The sequence below is a fragment of the Epinephelus fuscoguttatus genome, linkage group LG6 (genome assembly GCF_011397635.1).
Source record: "Epinephelus fuscoguttatus linkage group LG6, E.fuscoguttatus.final_Chr_v1".
Taxonomy (NCBI): Eukaryota; Metazoa; Chordata; class Actinopteri; order Perciformes; family Serranidae; genus Epinephelus; species Epinephelus fuscoguttatus.
In genome coordinates this window covers 27,999,790-28,025,589 of record NC_064757.1, presented here as the reverse complement: position 1 = coordinate 28,025,589, position 25,800 = coordinate 27,999,790, and the positions used below count along the sequence as shown (strand labels likewise).

Sequence of the window (25,800 nt, the reverse complement as noted above, 5' to 3'; positions counted from 1 at the left end):
CTCCTGGTTGTATATGTCCAGAGTCATATGTGTTTCATTTGTCAGTGTTTCTGCAGAACAATATGATGTCACAGAAATTTTGGGATATAAAGGTCATCACTTTATCATTTTATTCCTGAGACATTGGTGTGAAATTTTGTCATGATTAAGGTAGTAATTACTGACTTATGGCCAATATCATGTGTTGTGAGGTCAGTGACTTTTGATCTTCAACTACAAAAATCGAATTAGTCCATCACTAAGTCAAGGTGGATGTTTGTGCCAAACTTGAAGCCATTACCTCACAATAATGGGACTAACGGACAGAGAAGGACAAACTGAAAACATGGCAATCCCTGGCGCAAAGGGATAAAAAACTTATGTCAGGGTGCAAAACAAAAAGCAGAGGACTTGAATATACATTTCAAAAAACTAACTTTTATTAAAACAAAAAAACAAAAACAAAAAAAAAAATCAATTATTGACTCATTAACAAGATTATAAAACAGTGATTTAGTTACATAAATAAATTGATATCGGTGTATCAAATCTTAATTTCATAAGCATGTATACATGGGTCATTGTAATAAATAAAATGGGAGAGCAGAAGATTCCTACACAAACAAAAACAAACAAAAAAAAGATAAAGAAAAAATAAACAGCTAGAAAGACTCGGAGGAAATTGTTTCTGAAGAGAACAAGAGACACTGGACAACGTTTTTTTTTTTTCACCAAACACACGTGAGGAATTGCTTTGTTAAAGCATGAGTTACACAGCCATTCACTTACTAATTAAGGACACTAAAGCTGGGACCAAGGTGGGTTGTCTGTCACCTCTTAGAACGCGTTTGGTTGTTAGATAGATCTCCTGTTTGGTTACTTTAAAGCGTTAAGACAAGGCAAGAGAAAAGGCTGCTTTTATCTTTAATGAACACAAGATAGAAAAAAGATGCACAGAAAAAGAAAAAAATCAGACATATAAAGAAGGTAAAAAGGCAAGTAATGACAGGACAGCTGAACATTGCAGAGGAGACACTGGGAGTTCTGCGGCGAATGAAAGGGAGAACTGAGGAGACTTGTTTTTGAATCTTGAGCCTGTGCTTAATTATCAATGTGTTGAGTTGCACGACTATTAGGTTACTCTGAAAAGGATTATATCAATGCAACATGAGGACAGCCAAAAGATGTCCTTAAATGCATGTAAGGCCGGACACATAATACATGATTTTCAACCAGATTCATCCCCAATTATCTCCTGTATATAAAGCACATTACAGTTTTTTTTCTCCATAGCATCCTATGGAAAACTAGGCTAGTGCAACAGCTTACATGCATAATGAAGTCCTGTATTGTGTTTTCAAACATTTACCAACCAATGGCCTGAAGCAGTCTACCTCCGCCCCCTTTCTATGCTTCAGTCAGCAGGAATGAACAACAATTTTCTCCACCATCACCAATTTGACTCAACCTGCGTTTCACGATGGGATCCAGCGTCTTAAGCATGAGGCCTTGTAAGTCCAAAAAGCCGTCGACAAGGTCAGTCTAGTCCTTCTGATATGTTCTGTTTTCAACAAAAGTGGAAAAAAACAAACAGAGAAGACAAAAGAGAGAAGGAGAGCGAGAGAGAGAGAAAGAGAGCAAACTACAGCGGCTTCAAGTATTTCACATTACATAGAATACTCTGTATAAATTAGTTAACATATACTTTCAGATCCTCCATATTCAGACATATACTATGGCATATATACAGAGTACAATAAATGCTCGCTCATGTTGTGTCGTGTTTTTGTCTTTTTCCTGTAGTCAGTCGTTCATTTGTTCCGCCTTGTTTTTTTTTTCCTGTGTAGAGAAATCCCTGAGAACGTTCTGGTTGACAATTACTGAAGGTTCCACACAATGAACTTTAACAGTAGAGAGTCTAATTTCTATGATTCACATGCACAGAGGGAAATGACACTGGCCTAGTCTGAAAAATACCGTAAAATGGTGGCTGTTGGGAGATGAGAGGGGACTGACATACTGACACATCTTGGAAGCGTGTTAGAGCCAATTGTTTCAGGGGGTGTAAGTACCGATGCCGGGGCAGTGACGTACAGCAGAGCCGAGCGCAGACACACTCAGCAGGACTCCACATCTCCTCATAACCTTGGTCTCACTCTCCTGTTTGATTAAAATGGTCAGCTATCATAGATGATACATATCATGATAGCAAAAAAAAAGTAAAGAAAAAAAGGGAGCAGGTTCAATACCGTATCATGAGGTAGTCGTCTCCCTCTGGGTATCTACTTCAACTAGAAAACTTTAACGGTTATTTAGTCAAACTTGGGCTGTTAAAGATCACAGCTGTACTACATTACATTAATGTAACAATAATACTCATTATCTTTGTGTAATGTGCCGTCACTGTAGTGCCTGCGCACTTTCTAAAACAGGTACTCATTACGGAGGTGGGGGAGATTACAACAATAACAACAACACGAGTTAGCTAAGAGCATTGTTGTGTGTAGTGAAGCTAATGCCTGGGACCCAGAGAAAACTAATGGCTGCTCAAGTGCTGCTGCTGCTGCTGCTACTGCTGTGTCTAAAGAAATGCTGATGGCGGCTTTCTGTCAGTGCTAACCCAAGCTGTGCTGAGCCGAGCCGAGCTAAGCTGTGCAGTGCTGCCCAGCGCCCGCCGGTGCGGGCCTGGACAGAGGGAGGTGCTCTGTGTGGTTTAAAGCCTTTAGTTTCTCTTTGAGGATGCCGAGACGTTTTTTTTCTTCTTCTTCTTTTTTATGTTTTTACATGAGCGCTATTGTAGAAGGGCTTCAGCCACTTGACAACATATAACTCAATATACACTGAAAAAGGGAAAAAAGATGCTTTAAATCATAAAAATAAAAGGAACCAAAATTTTTTAAAAAAAGCCATTTCACTTTTCATTTTCCTCTCACACACATGTAGAGAAATACACACAACATTCACAACGTGACAAATTTCCTCTCTTCTGAAAAATAAAAACACTTCTGTACACATAGTAGTAATAATATTATTAATAATAATAATAGTAATAATGTTTATAACAATAACAACAGCAAGAACAATAATACCGTGTGTGGCTCTGTTGATTTTTTTGTCATCTTTTCCTTTCTCTTTTTGCTTCATTCTACAAGTCACATCCCTCTTTTTACTTGTCTATTTTATAAGTCCAAAAGAAGTTCAAAAGGCAGACTCAAGTTAATAGAAAAGCACTAGAGTGGCGAGGGGAGCTTTTGGGCGACCCCCCGGCCTCACCCTCAGCCGAACCGCTCCCTCACCAGCATCATCAGTTTCTTTTTGCCCTTGTAGATCTGTTTCAGGTTGTCTATGAACTGGGTGAACTGAATGTGTCCGTCATGCGCCATCATGAAAGTCTCCCGGGCCTTCCCCAAGAACTCGATGAACTCGCTGTAGTGGCGCGGGCTGATGTGTGTGAGCCGCGAGTGCGTGGTGTTGATGTAGGCCCCGATGGTTGCGTCCAGCAGCTGCCTGAGCGGCGCCTTGTCCAGGGACATCAGCTTCCCAGAGTTCCTGCGGCTGTGCAGCGCTGACACCATGCCCGGCGTGGTCAGCGTGCACCGCCGCAAAATGTCCGAGAGCACGGTGGCACACTTCACGCTTTTCACCACCAGGGGGATAACTGCAGCGAGCTCATTCTTCCCCAGCGAGTGGCTGAGCGCGCAGGCCCAGAGCACGTCGTTGATGGCCGGATGCGTGTCCTGGTTGTAACTAAGGTTCAGATGAGCCATGGCTAACGTCGCCAGCTTATACGCCCTCATCGGGTAACCGCGGTGTTCCATGTAGCGTGCTATAGTGAACAGCTGTGTGTAGCTCATCCCTGTCGCCGCTGCATCCAGTACAATCTGGTAGGCTGTCTCGAAGGCAATGTGGTCCTTTTCACAGAGTGTAAGAGCAGAGAGGGCGCAGTTCTGGGGGTCCTTCATGGCACACTGCAGGGCGAGGGTGCGGGCGGATGAAGCCAGGTTCTCCTGCTGGTGGCAGTCCAGGTGGAGGCGGACGATGGTGCTGTTGGACATGACAGTGGTGGCCACGATACTGGTGGCTTCTGTGGGCGTGAAGAGGGTGAACCAGCTCTGCATGATGCTGTCCAGCGCGTACACACCTGGCAGATTCAGGTACAGAGTGAAGAGAAAGTTGGAAGATTAAGTGATTAGATCAAGTATATCTTGAAACAATCAGACACATTGAAGTAGCGGGGCACACTTACCCACTTCAGTGGCACATGTGACTAACCAGCGCACCATCTCTCTCCTCCTCCAGTTTAACGTGGACAGAGTTATTCTCATCACCTGCGGACGATAGCAAGAAAGGGGTGGAGGAGGGGAGTGACAGGTGAGTCTCTTTTACTTGAAACAAACTGGACAAAAAAACTGAAATATCTCTCCACCATTCCCATTGAGGACTATTTTATTTTCCTGAGAAACTGTAAAGGCAAAAACTGTATTACATTTTCAACAATCATTAAACAGGGACTCATTTCTCCGTGGCCGATTTGTCATCAAAGACACTCAAACTGTCTTTCGGTTTCACTTCACGTTTGTATCTTGTAACTTGGCTGAAAGACACAGCTGCTACGAGGATGACAAACCCTCGAGCAAACCTTCAAAGTAAATACTTATTTAATGGAACGTATGGGAACACTACGAGGAATGTAGTCTGTCTAAGATCAGCTTGATTTACTGCAGCAGTACAAGTGTGCTTGAAAAATGTCGGAGGAACTTTTCAAGAATTCATCGTAACACTTTATGAAAAACAATTTCTGTAGGCTCACGCACACCTTCGATAACTTGTAGGTGACAGGTGCATGGATGGAGAATGTCCGTAGGTAAGAGAAGAGAATTCCCACACACTGTCCTATTACTTGTAAAAAACTTTATTTAAATACACATTACTTGATATAGCTCTAAGGATGGAAACGTTGTGTATTTAAATTAGGTTTATTGCGAGTAATAAGACAGTCTTCTCCTATTTTTTGTTTAAAATCCAATTACGCAATCAACCTTTACAAAGTTCAGCCTTAACTCTACATCTTCATGTGCCCGTCTGAGTTTAATTCAGATTTTGGTCCTTCATAGAGTTCATTTTACAGAAGCTAGGCTTAGTAGGTGGTTTCCAGGTACAAGGGACACATGTGATAAGCGTGGCTTGTTACCCAGGAGATCATTCTCATGTTTTTTTTCCTCCAAAAAAGGCTCGAGGTGAAGCCCACTCCTACCTGGCCCCTTGATAGCCATCTCTGGGGTACCTCTTTAACCGGGCGGTCTCCCTGAGAAAGATTCTGATGTTGTTGCTTTTGCTTCACTCACAGCCTGTAGATGTATTCTGTTACAGTTGGAAAATCCCAAACCGAACTTCTTCTACATCCTGGCTGAGTGATTTAATGTCTTTTTTGTCATTAGAGAAAGGTAATATTTTCCTTAACAGGTTCATCTGCCAATTTTTAAAAGAAGAGGGCAGCCTATTATGTCACACATACACACTCTTACCCCTCTGGACTCCAACTGATTCTTAATGCATCCATTTTTCAAATAAGTATTTTTGTGTGTGTGTGTGTGTGTGTTTCTTTTCTGTCTCTTTGGGAGCCTTTGGGATGGATTGGGGTTAGGGGAAGGTGTTGAAAAAAGTAGAGAATCAATTTTGTAGAACAAAAAATTTGGGGCACAGATATGTTCTTTGTATTTTTCATTTGTATGATAATGGTTGCCAATAAATTAAACAAAGTGCACAAACAAAATAAACACTCATTGCAAGGAACAATTAGGTCACGAGGACATGATCACTTGTATCCAACACCAACTCTCAGGGGGTATCTGAAGTACACAAAAGTAGACCATTAACCAGGAAATAGTAACGTGGTCCTTAGAACCACCTTCAACCCTTTTCCAACACCCTGTCAGTAAGGACAGAGGCCAAAATCATCAGCAAAATTATTGGAATGACCAAATGACGAACCGGCTACGTAACACAGTGTGATCCGCATCATACACTGCCTCCTGCATGCTCTACCCAGGTGCTACCCCTCGCCGAAACCAAACGGAGTATCTCAAGTAAGTGAGAATGTGTGAAAGGGAGACTCTAGAAAGGGAATATCTGTTCAAAGAGAAACAGTGGCATTATATCTGAGTATAACATCCCTGTCACACACACATAACAAAGGGATGTTATGGAAATTTGTCGGGTTTTGTGTTGTCATTCTTCTCCAGACTAAAAGGGTGATTCTGCTGAACCTTAAAATTTACAAGGCCTGACGTAAACACGCATAAACATTTACAACCCGACCTGACAACCTCCTAAAAAGGTACCAATAAATAAACAGCGGCACCCATTTTGACAAACGACGTGGGCGTGTTTACTCACCTGCAGTCCCAGCTCCAGAGAGACTTTGAGAAGCGTGATGTCAGGCAGGCTGTCCATCAGAGTGGCGATCTTGAACGCGTCTTGTGCCAGTTTGAAGATGTGAGACGAGGAGTGAATGTTTTTCTGGATGGACTCCAGGACTGTCTCCAGCCTGCGACTGTCACCTAGAAGGGATTCAAACACAGGGATTACATTTGTGTATTGCTATCTGAGAGTCTTCACTACCATCCAGTGAGCTGGCAGCATAGACCTTTCTCTGTGTACAGTTTGTGTTTGTGTCTGCTCCTGAGTGTATTTACGAATAAGTCTATGCACCTTTGGCAGCAGTGAGCATTGTGGAGGCCAGCTCACACTGCTGAGACTCTATGTGGCTCAAGGTGAACCAGCGAGGGTAGCGGTTGGGCACCACGGACACGATGTGGTGGGGTCGTGACAGGTCACCAGACGAGGCCGTCGACTCCAACACCGGCAACCTGATGGAGGAACAGACACAGATGATGAGATATTCTGGAGAAAAACACAATACCTTGAATAATATTTATTCTACAGGAGCAGCGTTTTGGATTTAGTAGCATCTAGTGGTGAGGATTGCATATTGCAACCAGCTGAAACTTCTCTCGTGTGCTGTGTGAACTCCCAGATAGGATTCCTTCAGTGTTCAGGAAGTTTTTAGAGAGAGTCCAATTATCCGCAGAGATCTTTTCCTCTCCAAAAACAAGCTGAACTGGTCTATTAAACTGGTAAAAACACTGAATTAAGCAGTTTCACATTAAAATTCAGTGTTTTTCTGACACTGTTTGGTTCGTCGCAGAGGGGCTACTAACTACAGGGGCCCTATCTAGAGCTAGTGTTTGGTTCGTCCACTTTTGCCAATATAGCCCCTTAAATCCTACAAACTGGACCTTTAATTGAATATTAACCAGAGTATAAGAAAAGAAATATCGGATAAGAACGACAGAGCGGCAAAGAAATTGAGTGAATGATAATCAGAGACAGGCACAGAAACACCAAAGGTCCACGAATCATCCAAATCAAAGCGAAATCAGACAGACAGAAATACTGTACAGACAGAAAAAGTCTTCATTATGATGGTCTGAAAGTGACTTCAAAATGAAAATGACTTTAGTGATCACAGGGGGATTACAGTTAGCCGATCCCTGCAATTTACTTCCAACCTAGTATTTAATCACCTAGAAACCAAGGTATAATTAGTATTTTCTTCACTCTAATTGGTCATAATGAAGTCAGAGCCGCGCAACACCTGCTAGTGGATGAAGAGGCTTCACTAGTTTCTCTCTCTCATTATAATAATACTGACAGGGCCAAGTCTTTGCCAGCACCACGAGCACCACCACCATTACCACTGTGGCCGGCTCATCTCCTATTCTGCTTCACTTCTCTTCCCTCCGCTCCCACCTCAGTTTCAAAGGTCTTCTTTCCTTCAGAAGACAGCACAACCTGGCCTTCTCTCAGCCAATCACAAAGCTAATTGAGTCCATGGGGAAATTAAGGAATTCACCTTCCAGCCCCGTTAGGCTGGACACACATCAAACAAATACCGACACACATGAATGAAAAGAGCCAGCACACACACACACACACACACACACACACACACACACACGCGCATGCATGCACACACACGCTCAGATAGACACACACACACCTGCCCTTTTGAAAACACATCAAAGCAACCCGGTAAAAGCAATGCAATGCTAAATGCCAGTTTCAATTTCAGAGCAAAGTGCATGTGATACTGTTGCCACCTGAGTGAAGGCATGCACAAAAACAGCCTCTTCTTCACTCAGGTTTTGCCCAAGAGGGGCACAAGCAGGGCCCGTCTCTCGCAGAGAGGGAGAGAGCGAAGGAAGGTGACAAAAACCCAGTCGAGATGCGTGCAAGTGTGAACACTGACACTTGGTGTAAAATGGAGATGTTTGGAAGCCTTAGCAACAGCCGGGTTCACTCCACACACATCTAAAGAGCTGCTAAAAGCTTCCACCACACTGGGGCCTTCTGGAAGATTCCTGGGGTGTAGCAAAGCAAAAAAAAAAAAGTTCCCTGGGTAAAGATGGAGGCCTCATCAACATTCCTGTCTTTGTTTGGTTTTCACCAGAGAGCCAGAGGCCTCCATTGGATAGGAGCTTGAGAGGCCTGGGTTGCTGAAAAATAACCTCCTAAAAATGTTGGGAGGAAAATCCATACTGGGCTATTGTTCCATAAGAAACAAGCAACAAAAAATGGCCTAATGGACTGCTCTGAATCATTCAATCTAAGCACAAGTACAGTATAATCCCTGCTATGTGTGCGTTCCCATCCAATACCTTGTAAACTGCTGTAGAACCGCGCACGCTGGTTATAAACATGATCATCTTCTCCATGCAATAACACTATACAAACTCTCAACTCAATGTCGAGTGTGCTTAAAACATCAAATTAAACTCATATTTCTTTACAGCACTGCCATGGCTGGATACAAATGTGCACTATCAATGATATATAAAACACTAACAGAGAGCTGGAAGAGGCAATCAATCCATGCATGAAGCAGTGGGGGGGGGGGGGGGGCAGCTCTGGTGTCAAATGGGTCCTGTGGCACTGTAGCACCCTGTCACATCTGAAAGGGACACAGCAATACTTAACGCACCAGAAATATTCAAGGGTGACGATGCGGAGGGAGTCTGCAAGGAAGGCAGACGTCTCATAATCAGTAGACACAGTTGGGTAATCAGATATTTAGGAATGACTCATGGTTGATTCCCCATTGAATTATTAAAGGGACAGTTCACCCCCAAATCACCAATACATCTTTTTCGTCTTACCTGTAGTGCTACGTATCAATCTAGACCGCTTTGGAGTGATTTACTGAGTGTTGGAGATATCAGCAATCAGGGCGTAAAATTAACATTTTACCTCATCTGCCATTGGCTGGTGACCTCCAAAAATTTACCGGCCAAACATATTTTTCACCAGCCAAATAAAAAATTGTGCCTTATTTGACGAAAAATAATTACCTTACGTTTTTAGTATGAAAATCCAACTTTAGGAAAATCCAACCCTGTCCTCTGTGTTTCTTTGGCGTGCTTGCGGCAAAGGCTGCAGTAGTAGTATCACGATGCCACAGCAAAAATGAGGCAGATGTGCCTTTTGTCATTTATAAAAAGATAAATCACTTTTCTATAATACATCAATGATATTTCAATGGAATAAATTACTTATTGACTTATTCATACTTCAAAAACAGCATCAATAAGTGATTAACATAGGGGGGATCAAAATAAAATAAAAATCAACCAGCCACCCTCCTCCCCTGACAGTCCCTCCATAAGTAACGAACAGTCCCTAAAGTGCGGTGAGGTTTGTGGAAATGTTAACAGCTCGTTTCTCCTCTGACACGCTACATACCTGTGTACCGCTACGGCTCGGTTGTCCAGGTACTACTGGGCAGTCATGACACCAACGAAAGAGGAAATTACTGGACCTGGAGTCGGACTTTGTCGGAGACGGCCGGTAAGCCGTTATCTTGCGCCGCAGAGCACTATGAACCTCCGCCGTGTTCCTGTCTGTGACCCCCATTCAACCCACAACCTCCAGGATTCTCATTTCCTTTCTGCTGCTGGTTGAAACATGATAATAGGGGCGCCCCACTCCACTAACTTGACGTGGAAATGAGCGGTAGTCTAGAAAACTGGCGAGTTTTTTTTTTGTTGTTGTTGTTGTTTTGTTTTTTTTCGAGGGCACCCGTGAGTCCTCACATAGATTGCGCCCTGGGCGGTTGCCCACATTGCCCATAGCAAAAACCGTCCCTGGACACAGCTGGCAGAAATGGTCGAAGCACATAAAAAACCCACATGCAATTCAAAATTTTCCATCAGCCACTGGCGGGTGTGTGTTTTTGTTTTACACCCCAAACTCATTTTTTACCCGCAATTGGCGCTTGGCGGGTGTTAATTTTATGCCCTGTCAGCAATAGAGATGTCTGCCTTCTCTTGAATATAATGGACCTAGATGCTGACTCTGCTAACAGTGCTAACAGAGCTAACAGTGGTTGAAAGTAAAAATGCTAAAGGGGATTTGCGGCCCAAGATTGAGCAGCTTACTCGGCAGGGTGACCTGAAGGGAGATGGGACGGATGGACATGTGTAACCTATGGAAAATCTGATCGACATCCCTACTCAATTACTTTCCAGAGATCATGACTCTGTTAATCAAGATAATCCACAGACCTTGTTGTGAGCAGTTTCACTCAGGGACTATTTTCTGTCTACCAAACTACACTTGCCAATCTCATCACGTAGAAGGAAGTGTGCATCTACTCATGGACAAGAAGTTTGTGCCTGACAGAGTGCCATGTAAACATTAATGGCATCCTTCTTGGCTGAGCTGTAGCTAGCTTAGTTGTGCTATGTGAGCTAGCAGTAGATGCACGCCTCCTTCTGTGCTGTGATATGGTTGCAGTTTGAGAGAAAGAAAATAGTTCTTACATGAAACTGCTCACAACAAGGTAAAAAAACAAACAAAAAAACAACAACTCAGCAGCAGTGTCTCTTTACACAAATCATGACCTGGTTACTCAAGATAATCCACAGACCTTGTGGTGAGCAGTTTCATGCAGGAACTATTTTCTTTCTACCAAACTACATCTCCAAACCGTATCACTACGCAGAGAAGGAAGTGTGCATCTACTCATGGACAAGAGGTTTGTGCTCTTGACACAGTGCAATGTTTAGATTAATGGCGTCCTTCTCAGCTGAGCTGTAGCTAGCTTGGGTGTGCTAGATGAGCTAGCAGTAGATGCACGCTTCCTTCTGTGCTGTGATACGGTTGGCAGGTGCAGTTCGAGCAACAGAAAATAGTTCATATATGAAACGGCTCTCAACAAGGTCTGTGGATTATCTTGAGTAACCAGGAAAAAAGACATTGCTGTTGAGCTTTGAGCACCACAAGCCAAGAGCTATCTCTTCCCATTATATTGGAGAGAAAGCAGACAACTCTACGGCCAACATCTCCAACACTCAGCAGCTCACACTGAAACAATCTAGACTGATAAATAGCACTAAAGGTGAGAGGATAAATATGTATTCTTGATCTGGGGGTGAACTGTCCACATATGCGAAAGGTGCAAAACAAGTGAAAGCGAAGAAGTAACAGAGACATTGATGAAAAGCAGTCCAGCCAGGGTTATACTTAAATCCTGAGGCCCTCTGGGAGTTCTGGTCAGCATCACCATGACGACTGACCTCTCTACCTCATGCTCCTTTCCCCCTGACTGTAAACACCCGTCACTTCCATAATCTATCAAGCACACATCCATCTTCTAAGTGTCACATCCGCTGGAGGACCTCCAGTCTATACACAAAGTTAAAAGTTGGAAACCTTCATAATGCCTGACAGGAGGGATCAAGTCGTACCTGACCCCAAACACAACCCCTGATTTTGGTTCACTCCTCTTAAGTGCCTTGGATGCTTGAAATGACATCTGCTTTGGGTGAAGCATTGTTTTCCACACAGCGAGTACCTCATCAGAAGCTCCTCGCTGACAGGTAATCTCAAAAAATATCTCAGTCTCACTTCTCAGTAATATATAAAAATAGCCTCATTTTTTAGCTTGACCTGTGTGTATTCCTTTTGTTTGTTTATAGAGCACAGAGGATTGTAGGATATTCTCCGACTCAGAGGTTTGTGTGCGATCCTTCAATTGAACTGAAACATGGATATGCAAAAAGACGTTGAGCTATACAAACTGTGGTCAAATCCAAATGCTTAGATATATATAAAACACACAAGATGCTGTATGCTATGATATGGCTCCACTGTCTGAGAAGTGGTCCAATTATTATCTCTCTGTGTCTAAAAGTACGCTCCAGTTCACTCAAGTTCAATACCTAGGAACAATTTTGAGGTACTTGCACTTTACTTGAGTATTTCCACTTCATGCTACTATTTCTGACAATGCCACTGTATAAAGCTCCACTGCACTTCAGAGGGAAATAATAGTTCCTGGTAACATATCAGATAAGGGTTCTAGACAAAGCAAATGATCAGGTTATAAAATATGATGCACTGTTACAGAGACTACCCATGATTATATATTAGCAACCAGAACACAAAGCTGCTTATGTTATGCACCAGCAATGATTAATTAATAATTATACAGTGTGGTATCATACCATAATTGGCTACTTTTACTAAGGGTAAATAATCAAAAGCAACTAGAACAACAAACTTTTGGAGCTTAGCACCAGGTCATATAAGAGAGTTGAGAGTTGCAGATTGCTGATTTTAAAGTCAAGATGAAATCATGGCCAAATCGAACCCAATCACGTACCCATCACACATAAAAGCACCCGGGAGCACTGGGGATAGAGCCGCCGAGCTTCCGATTGGTGGATGACCCACTCTACCTCTGAGCCACAGCCGCCGGTACTGTCCTGTAATAGTGTTTTTATACTGCAGTATTAATTTTCTTAAAGCTGCAATTGAAACCAAATGGAAAAATAATGTCATCCTCCTACTGTCTCTAATGGCAATTGCCAGAATCTCTGAAAACAACCAATCGGAGTTAAGGAGTCTCTAACACTGCTATGCCGATCCCTGCTTATGAACGGGGGTCAAACTATCTAAGTAGGCAGTGCTGATCAAATATGAATCAAAATTCTGTTGCTTCATTGCCTTTTTTTCGCTAGCTAAACAGTACACTCAAATATGTTTCTGAAAACATTTGAGGCGAGAAATATACAATGCAGTAACAGCATCTTTATAATTGATCAGCGCTACCTATTTCATGAGGAATGATTGACATGATTGACAGCTGCATTAGGGACTCCTTGGCTCTGATTGGTTGGTTTCTTTCATGTGAAAATGCCATTTTAAAGCAACGTGAGAGGGCAGAGAAATATAATTTTTCTTCACAGATCATCAGTCTCAAATTTCTGTTTGGATATAGTGACAGTTTCAGCAAATATGACAAAATGTTATCTTATAGCTAACTATGTGTGCAAAAACTGTGCATTGTCTCTGTCAAATAACAAATGAATAAATAAATAAATAAATAACTTCCCCAATACTGCCACTATAGATTCCCTACATCGTAATTAAAACCGTCTTTTTCATGTAAACATTTGCATGATGAAATGAGGAAAATATTCAAAAATTACTGGCGGGGATGTATGCCAATTACAAACTAGCGGTCGGTCAATCAGTCTGTCAATTTACGGCTGGTTGGCAGTCATCAACATACACGTGTCTATGATCAGATACAAGTTTTCCACAACGTTCATGAATCCGGTGTAGGTTTTAGTACCAAAGTTTTTTATGTGCAAAATCATTCATGAATAAGACAAACTGTATTTTCAGGGGGTGTCAGACTGTGCAGGGCTACACAGGTTGACCTAACATGAAGACAAAATGATGTCATCTACCTGTGAGTGTCACTGGTATGTCCCAGTTTATCCTTAGTCCACAGTTATGATATACAGTGCTGTATATATTCAAAGATTATGGATTATGCAGAGGACCAAAGGTTGTGAATTACAGCGAGGATCTACATTCATTAGCACTGGAAGACGCCTATCCCATATGGAAATCTCATATGATAACAGGCGGCTGGGATTTTGTCTCTTTGGCTTCCAAAGAGTTGCGATAAGGACAGTCTCCGGAGAGGCAGCGAGCGTCTTCTTCTTCTTCTGTGGCTGCAGTCAAATTCTGGGCAGCCCGTGAAACCAGTAGGCAGCTCCTCTGTTTTTGTGTTGGCCGCTCACACCAAGCCATCTCACAGCATATGCTGCTCTCGCACGCTTTAATTAACTTCATGCGCGGCACAAACACACACACACACACACACACTTTAAAATACTGGATATGCATTTGTGTGTGGAGGCAGTCCAGACTTCCTCGCATTTAAAAAAAAAAAAAAGCTGGTTTGAGAGCAACTGTGAAGGAGAAGACAAATAGAGAAAGCAAGTGGAAAGTGAAAAAGTGTGTGTGTGTGTAAATGAGCGAGAGCGCTACTTTCTCTCTCTCCTTGTATCAATGATAGTGTTATAATGGGTCCATTAAAATAGCCCTGGTTCCTTTACCTCCTCCTCTATATTTAACTGTCCGCCGTCCCGTGGGAGCGGGGAGGTATATGCTATCATATTACACTACGCTACATTACACACATTCATTATGTGCTGAGTAGACACCCCTGGCTCCCAAGAGCGCCCATAAGTGGCCATATTATTCTAAATCGCCGGTTTCACACCACAGGAGTGAGGATGGAGGAGGTGAGGGGAGGATATGGGGAAGGTGAAGGGAAGTAGCGAGGGAGGGAGGGGAGTGGCTGACTCAGGGAAAACAGGTTTGGGACTTGGGTTTAGAGGCAAAGAGGGGACACTCAGCGGTTGGATGTGTAACCTTGAAACCACACAGCCCCCTCAATGAGAAACCCAACCATGTTGTTTTGGTTTTGTGAGCACGTTATTTCAGTTCCCGACGCCTCCTGACTGGTTAACTGGGAGGAAAAGTGTGAATGAAGTGTTTGTTGTCTTTTTGTTCTCCGTTTGTCCAACTGTGACACACGCTGGTACGAGCCAGAAATAAAAACTCACTTCTCATTCATTCACTAATCATTTGCCAGTTCCTCAGCGATGGACTCTGAGAAGCTTTGTAGAAACACAACAAACATCCTCCCCACACTGCCCTCTCCCTGTTGGCCCTGCATGTGTGTGTGCTTCCTCCTCATTACAGCCACACTAATTACACTCTCATTAATGTAATTAATATTCACTGATCCAGCTCCCACTAGTCACAACATCAAAACACAGCAGCGCAGACTGATTAACACACATACACATGTACACATTGTCCACAGATGAATACACACAGGAGCTTAATATAGAGAGATCACATGGAAAACACAGTCAGACCCACAAACAGGACGGATCGCTGACTAAACACAGACCCACACGTGAAAACACAGACAAAATACTCTACATCTTAACATCCTTGCATCTCTAAAACCCTCTAAAAATAACTACGTTTTCGCAATGGTGCCTGACTTTAAAGTTCGAGGAGAGCATGCACTTGTCTGCACAAAAAAGGAGAGATCGCTACTTTAGTCAGAGGTCGCAATACCGAACATTTTTACAAGTTTCAGAGTTGGAATCTGGACAAATCTGTGTGTGTGATCCTCTGGTTTCAGATGGTTAACAGCTACAATCAGCCGAAGTAACAAAGCAAACGATGCAGAGTCTACGTGCAGTCAGATGATTACAATAAGTCGAACTTCTATTCGCTGCTTTACTGTAGAGAACAGACATATTCTGCGAGTAACCCTCCCGTTTACAAGTTTTCCGTTGTAATTTTTAAAAGGCTCCATTAGCCGAACTTGGGAGGATTTTCTTAATCCAAAGATCAGCATTTAAATGTTAAAATGAAAATCAATAAAATGTGATTTACAAGGTTTCGACATGATTACAGGAACACGCTCACACACACACACACACACACACATATACACACTTAAGACCTACCGCATGGCTCTCAGTGCAATTTTGTACGCCAGTTCAGCGTCGTGAGGTAGGAGAGAGGTAAAGAGATAGCGGGCGAAGGTGTGCATGGGAACACTCTCTCTGTGGACGATCTCTCCGAGGCCAGAGTACGGACCAGCTGCTCAAAAACACAGAAAACACACACACACACACACATAAAAAAGGGGGCTTTTTTTAGTGATGGAACAAAGAGTAGGAAGACATTCAGTCATAAAACAATTATCTGTCTCATCAGGTCAATAAATGTTATGGTATGGTATTTAAATGGATAGTATATGCAGTATAAATAGACAACAGAAAAAGCAAGTGCATTTTTATTTTGCTGTATATTGAGTTGTGCTTTTTCTATGGCCCACTGAGGACAGACTTCTCCCTCCCAGCCAGGAAGAAGCAGAGCCACGCGGCATTAAAACAAACTGTGACGTCAAAAACCATATGGTCGTGTGTGTGCAGACTGCCTCGCGCTCCCTCCTCCCATCTCTCCCTGCACTTCCTTTAGTCTCTGGTGGGTTATTTTAAACCCCAACAGGCTCCTAAGCCACAGACCACATCACACAGTGGCGCGGCTGCTGCAGCCTCCAGGGGCCCGCAGAGGCCTCGGAGCCCGGCGCTGTATTAGTAACGGAGCCAGAGGTGGGTGGTCGCGCAGGGGCCGAGGCAGGGCTGGGGTTTGGGTGGGGACTGGAGTGGAGCTTGACTGAGCCAAGCCCTTCAGGATGTCCCCACCCCCCACCCCCCCACCTTCTCCTCCTCCTCCCTTTCCCATAACCAGACCTCATTCTGCTCCAGCCCCAGTCCTGTAAATGTACACACTGTTGTGTGTGCACGCATGTGTGTGCTGACACAATACCCCTGGTGTTACTGTGTAAAGAGCTCATTTTGGTCTGGCCCAGGGCAGCCGAGCCTCTATTTGCACCACAAAATGAAAGGATAATAAATACTGAGACAGAGTCCAATGTGTTTTTTCCTGTTTTAGCAGGAATGTGTAGGTTCTCAGAGCGTGGGAGGGAGAGAAAAGAAAAAAAGGAGGCGTGTCTTTGTGTGTGCGTGTGTGTGTGAAGACTGCTGGGAGATGTAAATGGACAATAAGGAAGACATATTATCTGTCAGCTCCCTCACCCTCTAGCAGAAAGACGGCCTGTTTACGGAAGATTTTGACCAGGGAGTCGTCCAGTTCCACTTCCTGCAGCTTGGCCAATAGCTGCTCTTCGTTCCGACACACCTTCTCTTGAGCGTACAGCCCGTCAGGCATCACCCGCTGCTGGCCTAAGCCAATCAAAGCCGTCTCCACCGCCAGCGCCACGTACGATTCACCGTCTCCTAGCAATCGCTGCACGGGCATTCGCTGGAGGTCTGCTCGGCTTACAACACTGGAGCAGTCTGTGAAGAAGAGGGAGAGAGGGATACATAGGAACTGAGTTGGCATAAAGTGGTAGTCTGGGTTATTCTCTGAGGTTTTGGACACTAGATGAGCCTGTCTCCTATGGAAAACCACTGTGTCAGTCACACAGCAGAGGTCTGGACCCAAAGACCATCCAAAATAAAGATCAGCGCCTCAGGAGCATTCCTCCGTTCGCTTCTCTACCTCAGAGGAGAGGGCTATTTCTGTGAGCAGAGGAGGCAATGAGGGACAGAGCGATCGCCAAGCGTAGGAGAGGAGAATTGAAAAAAGGCACAGGAGGAGGCATGATGAGATAAGACAAAAAGACTGAAGGTGAAACTGCAGTTAAACTGCGCTTCCTCACATCTGCATGCCAGTAATATGAAAGACCTGAAAAATACGTCTTATTATGCAGCTACATGAGCTAAAAAAGACTCAGCTGTAGTCAGCAAGGCAGGAATGTCAGTTTAAATCATGTATTTTGTTGTCTCATTAAAAATCGATATCTGTGAATAAAAAAACAGCATGTTTTTATTTTGTATAATGTTATACTCACTGTTGTGTGTGTGGTAGCTGAAATGCAATCTCAGAACCAATTAGCTATTGCCTGATGACTAGTTAGCTTTGTATTAGCCTTTTAGAAATATTACTCCTTTCACATGTAGATATTTGCTTTTTAGAGATTAGCCGAAATGACTGCTGTACAGTACAGGAAGTCTTTGCTTAGATACCTGCAGGCTACATTGGATCAGCCCTAAATACTGTCCCTCGCCCCCAGAGGCCTCAGACAATAACCAATGGGCTCTGAGACTGAGAAAACACATTTTTATTTAACCTTTATTTAACCAGGAAGTCCCACTGAGATTGAAAATCTCTTTAACAAGACAGACCTGGTCAAGGTAGCAGCCAATCAAAACACATTTAAAATGCAACAAATAAAACATATAATAAAAAATCCGCTATTCATCCACTATTCAAACATAGTGACCTCTCAAGAAAAACAAGCGTGTGTCACCACGTATTTACATGTAGATATAGGCTACAGTATCATCTTTTTGGGTTTGTGTCAAATTAATTTCATGCGCTGCCATAAAACCAGAGCTAAATTTAAGGATATGTGCACATTTTATTCAGGCTGCAAACAGAGTTGAAACGATTAATCAATTAGTATTAATCTTTTCAATAATCACCAACTACTTTCCTTTTACCAATTTTTTTTTTTTTTTTTTACGTAAAAAAATCAGCTTCTTAAATGTGACTTTTTTCAGACTCTTTACTCCTCTGTGGCAGTTCACTGAATATTTTTGACAAAACAGGACATTTAGGATGTAAACTTGGGCTTTGGGAACCAGCGATAATTTTTTTCACCATTTTCTGACATGTTATAGAGCAGTGGTTCCCGACTGGTCCAGCCTCGGAGTCCATATTGCTCCTTAGTCACTAGTTTGAGCTCCCACAGTTTCATACATTCAGCGCCATATTTGCATTTGGCCGTGTCATTGGTCTAGTTTGCTGTCTCTGTCAAGTAGCTGTCTGTTAGTCACTCACTCTACAGCAGGAAACAGCACTTCAAAATAAAAGCTCTATAGTGGAAATTTACTGTACTTAGACCTAACAACTAATCGGCTATGAAAACAGTTGGTAGTTGCAGTCCTAGCTGCCAGTTACGTCAGCAGGTACCTGAGAGGTCTAAGCAGGTGTTGGAGCCCTCCTCTCCCCCTCGCCCCGACTCTGTCAGGGTGCTGAACAGGGTGCCGATGGGATCCAGGGGGTGTCCCACCCAGCCTTCCATGTTGGTTATGGAGGTATGGCCTTTATGGAGCAACTCTGAGACAAGACAGAGCAGATAATGACACAGTTAACGAGTGCAAAAAGAGAGATGCTGTCAAAACAATGAACTTTAAAACACAGATATTCATCGATGGCCTTCACCAAACAGAACAGCTAAGACAACACTATAAAATGACCCGCACAAGGCAAAGAAGCAGTTCTTAAATCAAATGATAATGGCAGTGAATAGAAAATAAATGAAAGATTGTCTTTTGGAAAGAGAGAAGAGGGTTTTTTTTCAACAACTACAAAACATTTTTTCTTCGCTGCTAGCAATTAATTACTCCAGCTTCCAAAAATTGATGAGTCAAAAACAAGCTTCACAGCTGGAGGATTTTTGGAGAGTTTCCTCCTCCTCTCTTCTGTCCACGCTTTTATTTTCCCTTGATATTCTAGAGTATTTCTATGGGATGGATGAAGGATGCTGGTGTTTGTATGCATAATAATTTGTGAAAATGGTTTGCTTTCTAATTTGTATTCTGTCAGTTAATAGGAAAAAAAAACCTTTCTTGTGCCGACGGAAGTGCTCCAGTTGCCTCTGCTGTTGCCGCCGTAATGTGTTCACCACGGCGATGGCCAGTCGGAGGGCTTCTCTCGGGTAACCATGCGAGCGCAGAGCATCCACCCTGGCGCAGGCCGTTGGGACATGTTCTGAAGAAAAGACATTTTTTTTTTAACTCCAGCACTCTACTGTGCATTCTCAGCCCAACTTATTGTGTATAAATAACTCATCTGACACACGGGCTCGCACACGCATACACCTACATACACACAGCCTCACCGTGCCACAAGGGCCAGCCGCGTGAGTCAAAGAGGGAGCCCTCCTGGTTGTCATGGTAACAGTAGTTGGCATAGAGGTCACTGGCGATAATGTGCTGGAGGTGTCGGTCCTGCCAGTGCAGGTCACAGGCCTCAATGGCCCGTGTGAACACAGTCCTGTGGGGGCGCATCTCTGCAGAAGAAGGAGAAGGGGGGGGGGGGGGGGGGGGGTGAGAGGAGGAGGTGTGAGAAGATCTAAAGTGCGATCACCTTCACGTGGTGAGAAAAGTAAGATAGGGCCCACATGTGCGGCCATTTGGTTATTTTTTTACTTTAAAGGTCCAGTGTGTAGGATTTAGGGGGATATATTGGCAGAAACCACTGCAGTTAGCAGCCCTTCTGCGATGAGAGCATCCGAAAAACACAGATTTTTTAAAACTGAAACTGCTTCATTCAGTGGCTTTACCCATTTAAATCACTGGGTCCACTTCTTTTGGAGAGGAAGAGACCTCGGTGAATAATTTGGGGGCACACACATTCGGGGGCACTGGGCTAATGGCTTGTCTGCAACATGCCAAACAATGTAGGAGAAATACTAATTTGTAACGTAAAACTACTTTACTCAGTGTTTTTAAGGGTTTAAATCACTAGATTTGTTTGTTTTGGAGAGGAAGAAATCTCTGCAGATGATTTATGTTCTGGTAAAAACCTCCTGAACACTGAAGGAACTCTAACCAGGAGAAGTTTCGGCTGGTTGCCCTCTGGAATCCTCATGGCTAGCTGCCACTAAATCCCCTCAAATCTTACACACTGCTCTATTAAACGCCTGGGCATTTTAACATCTATTAATAACATGTTAATTTTTGGGGACATTAGCATAATTACCATCTACAAACACAACCATCACCTACAAGACTGGCAGCCTGTACCAAGCTTCTACGCTGTAGTTATTCTGCTCGAGTGTTTTGAAGAGAGAAAGACAGTTTTCAGCCAAACTGCACGAACGCTTTGAAAGTGAGCGGCTACATGGAAGAAAATCACCTCCAACGGGTGGATTGTTTTTTGATCAGGTTTGTTGAAGCTAAAAAGCTACTAATAACAACAAAAAACATTCAGAATGATGCTTGGGATGAGCAGAAGTGTTTCATGTGTGTGAGATCAAGGCTTCACCACTGATGTTTACAAATGCTACACGCACTGTGGCACCTCTCACCTTGAGATGCGTTATTACAAAGTAAATATGTTATTGACAGACATACAAAACCTGTCAATCTCTGACCTTGGTTGCCATGGGCACCCTGAGGCAGTGAGTGGGTGAGGTTGGGCAGCTCGTTGCCGTGGTTACCGTCCTCCCAGGGGCAGACGTCCACGCTGTTCCATCTGCGCAGCTGGCGCAGCCACGATGACTTTTGCTCCGCTTTGCAGTGGGGGTTCAGTACGATGCACATCCACAGGGCACCTGGACACCCACACAAACGTAAAACATACACACACACACACACACACACACACACACACACACACACACACTTCAGTCAGCTGCCCTACTTCCCAGTGTGTGACAGTGACGTCAGCGATGAATCATACAGTGCAGGTAGGTGTGTCTTTTGAGGTTTTAAAAAGATCCTAAATGTAGTTATCATGCAAGGCTGAAAGCTGGAGGCAGTTTTCAAAGATGCGCAGCGTTCATAACATTGTTTCTTTTTTCTTTTAGTGCACATTTTGTATGCTGCCGCCATCTTGCACTGGAATACAAAAGTCTGTGAAAACAGAGAACTTAACTAGTCCCGAGGCAACGCTGACTGCACACACATCATTTTGGAGTAAATTGGAACAAACAGAATATGAAAAGTGGCTACGTCTCTGGGGAGGCAAGCACATTCAGGGATTTTACTCTCAAGACTGCTGGAGATATGTACACTCTACAGTGGTGTGTGTGTGTGTATGTGTGTGTGTGTGTGTGTGTGAGTGTGTGATTGTGTTGTACGTATGCATGTGTGTAAAGGCAGAGAGAGTTTGGGGAGGAAGGACGAAGACAAGGACAGAGACAGAACATGAGGAGAGAAAAAGAATACAAAAGGTACAGAACAGAGGGAGAGCAGAAAAAAGGGGATACAGAAAATGAAATGGGAGCGGAGATGATTTGGACGAGGAGACATGGGTGAGGACAAGTGAATGAGGCTTGGCTTTGTGTCTGGAGGAGAGCAGTAGCTGCGGCTCAAAGAGGAGAAAGACAAAAGAGGGGGAGAGAGGGAGAGCGAGCGGCGCCAAGAGGCAGCATTCACCACACATCAGGGGGAGTGATAAGGACTTGGGAAGAAGGGTTTGAAGTGTGGACTTCAAAGAGACCGTACACACACTTCCAAAAATACGTGGGATTGAAACAGATGAGATCACTGCGCTGTCCTCACAAAGTGCAGAACAAGACCAAAGGGAGAAAACGAACATCATCATCAACAACAGCGGCGGCGGCAGAAGCAGCAGCAACATCAACCGAGACATTAGAGGAAAACAACAAAGACAGGAGACAACACGACTGCTGTCCTGGTGACGGGTTTGTTGGTTTTGTGGTTTGCGGGGAAGTGTTTTGCTGTAGGTACAGTACATCTGTCAAAAGAACTACACACTATATCAAACCAAATGACTGCATGGCGAGCAGCACTCTGTCACATCAACTAAATATATAATGTGAAGTGTTTGAAAACATTACGGAGGTCATAATATTGGGGGTATGATGGGGCGCGATGTGCTGCGTTAAACGGCTTGTAATCCACAAAGACACTCTTGCTGAGCTGCCAAACCTGCATTCACAGTGAGAGGGAGAGACTGGGCCGTCAGTGATGAGTGTGTGCGTCTCAGAGTGTGTGTCTATGTGGGCTGTCTTGGACACAAAGGACAAATAAACAAACAGGAAAAAAAAATATGCGTGTGTGTGCCTTTGTCTCCATGTCTGGGTTCGATCGCCCACCTTGCTAAATCTGTCCGTGCCTGTGCATACTGGGAAAGAGGCGCGCGCGCGTGTGTGTGTTTGTGTATGTGTGCACATTTGTAGGACAGTCACAGTGTGTGTGTGGTGTGTTTTTCCCCCTCACCTAGCTCGTCCCAGAGCTGTCTGTACTTGTCGGTCATGGTGGTGCCCTGCTGTCTCCACAGCGCCAGCCGAGGGTCGGCCATGAACTGTTCTGTGATCAGTGTTAACATCCTCGCTCCGTTGGAGTCACGCATCTTCAGCATCTCCCTCACCTGCAGGAGGAGAGAGGAGGAGACAGGGAGGACGGGTTACGCACACAACCGCACACGTACGCATAGTTTGTGCAAACAGATGCACAAACAGAGAGCGATGAACACACACAGGCACAGAGACGAGCTCTAACAGCTCAGAGATGAGACATACAGAGCTACACTGGACTACACACAGACAATAAATGACAGATACACAAGCACACACACAGAAACACACACATTCAAGGCTTGCTTTTATGCCTTTGTACATCCTCATCACATATGTACCTTTTTGATTGTTTTTATAGTTATCTAGTTACAATTTCTATTTCATTAAGTCTTTTTTTAAGCTATACTTTGCAGGATTTTCCCCAAAACAATGTATAGACTCATATAAAAGTAATCTCTCGCAATCGTCATGTGTGTGGTTGTGTATTTGTCTACAGAGACTCTGACCTCTGCCCTCTATTTTCTTATTTTCCTCTTATTTTGCTGTGTTCTGAACATTTCTAGGAGTGAACCCCCCAGCCAATAATGCTATGAAAATTGCGGACACAGCGCCGTAAAAATGCAAATGTAGCAAGGCAACACACCAAGTGGACAAAGTTCGTTCCAAGCTAGAGTGGATCAGGGGTTGGCTTTTACTTTAACTTTCACTGGTGAGCACTGAATGACTGGATAAAGGTGCTGGTCTTTTATCAATGTGTGCCTCCTATCTTAGCGGTTCTGCACATTCCTGCAGTGTCCATGGAGTGAGTAGTGGTGTAATATGAAATTCTTGCACAGTCTGAGCATCATTTGATAGTGGATATTGGTCTACTGAAGTGCGCTATTGTTGAAATCTCAAATAAAAATGTTATAGTAGAGTATTAAAATATGCTCTCATATTCCTACAGTACATTTAACCATGTTTGTAATCATTTTTCCAAAGACTAACGAGACCCTTCTATCTATTTGTGTTACAGTAGTATTTTTCAACAAGGCCGCATAAATCGGTTAAGTTATTGTTACCAGCTCACCCTTTTTCCCTTTTAAGGGCAGTGGCCTTGTGGGTAACCTGTGAATATGTGACGAGTACTTCATTGCATACGGAGGGAAGCAGCTCTCTCGAGGTGTCATGGTCATGATAGCAGTAGAATTAAGTGTCTGGATAAATTCAGGGTTATTGTTGAACTTCATGAGAAGGCCATGTTTGTTGTTTTGTGGTGAAGACTGCAATAAAGCCATTGTTGGTGAACAGCAACCGAGCGCGTCGCTATCCTTCCTTCTGATCCAGACCACTAGAAGCTAGTTACCAGCTAACAACGAGCCAAGCTAAATGATTGTAAATAAGTCAGCGTGTTCCCAACTACGGTTCGGAGCTGGTAAGCTGTCACTGAGAGAGGTAACATTAGCTAGCTTGCAAAAATATTGAATATTACGTCACAACAAATGTGAAGTTCCCACAATAGAACAGTAGCTTGAATGTACGTACAGTACAAGCAGTGAACTATAACCCACAATTCCTGCGTAGTATACCTTGAAAGATTACTCTATGCTTCATCTTCTCCTATCTATTGTGCATGATCTATTGATCTAGGCGGGGAGCTGCAGCATACAACTGTCCTTACAAGGTTAAAGAAGTTGTATTGAATCAACTTTTAAAAAAGTCTTCAAAATGAAAGCATACAGCTCCATACACACCTCATATGGTACTTTCTAACAATGCTTGACCAAAGCGTGATTCACATGGGACCAGTATAACCAGGGGACCTCATGTGATTTAGAAATTAGCCCATTAGTTTGTGTTTTGTGTGGTACACTGGCACGGAATAAGCAAAGTCTGTATTTCAATCAAATTTCCTGATATTATCTCCCAGATATGATGCATCCTATTATCTTCTGAGCTTTTGCTCCTCTGATGGATTTGAGCTTGTTCTTTCTGCGTATAAGTTTCCATGCTGAGTAGCAAGACGAGCCTCCTGCGCTCAAACTGCTGTCAAAACTTTATTTTTAAGTGCAAGAAAAAAGGCGCAAAGAAAACAAAAAACCTAAATATGACATGATGTCTGTGTTTGGCAAAATACACTAGGTAATTTGCTGTGGAGTTTAAACCTGACAAATTATGGACATGGCAGATTCACACAGTATTTAGAGGACAGGCAACTTCTGCATTTATTAAAAAAGTCTAAAGGTTCCCAGGTAATAATAGTCCAGTGTGAATAAGACTTCACATGCTTTGAAAAGACAGGCCCAAATCCACTTGTTAGGGTTTAATCTGTTTTACAGTTACTGTACATCTGTAGACAAATCACACAGTCAGTGCTCCAGACTGGGCTGAGGTCTGTTGTCACTTTGAGGATGGTGTCTAACATTAAACTTCCACGGTCAAATCAAGTTTGTCTCTAAGTGGTATAAACTGGGAGCTGGTAATGTTCGCTCAAACCAGGACACAAAATACCTTTCGTACTGTCCTTGCTTTCTCTCAAATGTTGTTTTGAGCACTCACAAAGCATCTTGACTCGGACGATCGATTGCCATTCAAACTAGTTTTATGCCCTCTGAATAGTTCTGTGATTTCACTTCAGAAATATTCTTCAAAACCAGAGGTCAAAAAAGAAAATCTATTCACTTACGCACAATACGATCAGCTACATTGTACTTTGGGGCTAAATGTTTTCAGTATTTTCTTATTCTTTGACTTAGAAATATGTCTGTTTT

General features: G+C 43.3%; 1 protein-coding gene across 1 annotated transcript in view; it reads right to left on the bottom strand.

Annotated features, from left to right (window-relative positions):
* Positions 1-471: 471 nt before the first annotated feature.
* The window catches only part of LOC125891015 (zinc finger SWIM domain-containing protein 6-like), a 57,309-nt gene continuing 31,980 nt past the window's right edge, over positions 472-25,800 (bottom strand). The window contains exons 4-14 of the mRNA XM_049580001.1: positions 22,971-23,121; positions 21,158-21,337; positions 19,901-20,071; positions 19,624-19,770; positions 18,970-19,116; positions 17,028-17,288; positions 15,891-16,026; positions 6,691-6,848; positions 6,376-6,539; positions 4,226-4,307; positions 472-4,120 (exon numbers count right to left, since the gene is read on the bottom strand). Coding sequence (XP_049435958.1) covers positions 3,255-4,120; positions 4,226-4,307; positions 6,376-6,539; positions 6,691-6,848; positions 15,891-16,026; positions 17,028-17,288; positions 18,970-19,116; positions 19,624-19,770; positions 19,901-20,071; positions 21,158-21,337; positions 22,971-23,121 — 2,463 coding nt within the window. The 3' untranslated portion in view covers positions 472-3,254. The remainder of the gene's footprint in view (positions 4,121-4,225; positions 4,308-6,375; positions 6,540-6,690; positions 6,849-15,890; positions 16,027-17,027; positions 17,289-18,969; positions 19,117-19,623; positions 19,771-19,900; positions 20,072-21,157; positions 21,338-22,970; positions 23,122-25,800) is intronic.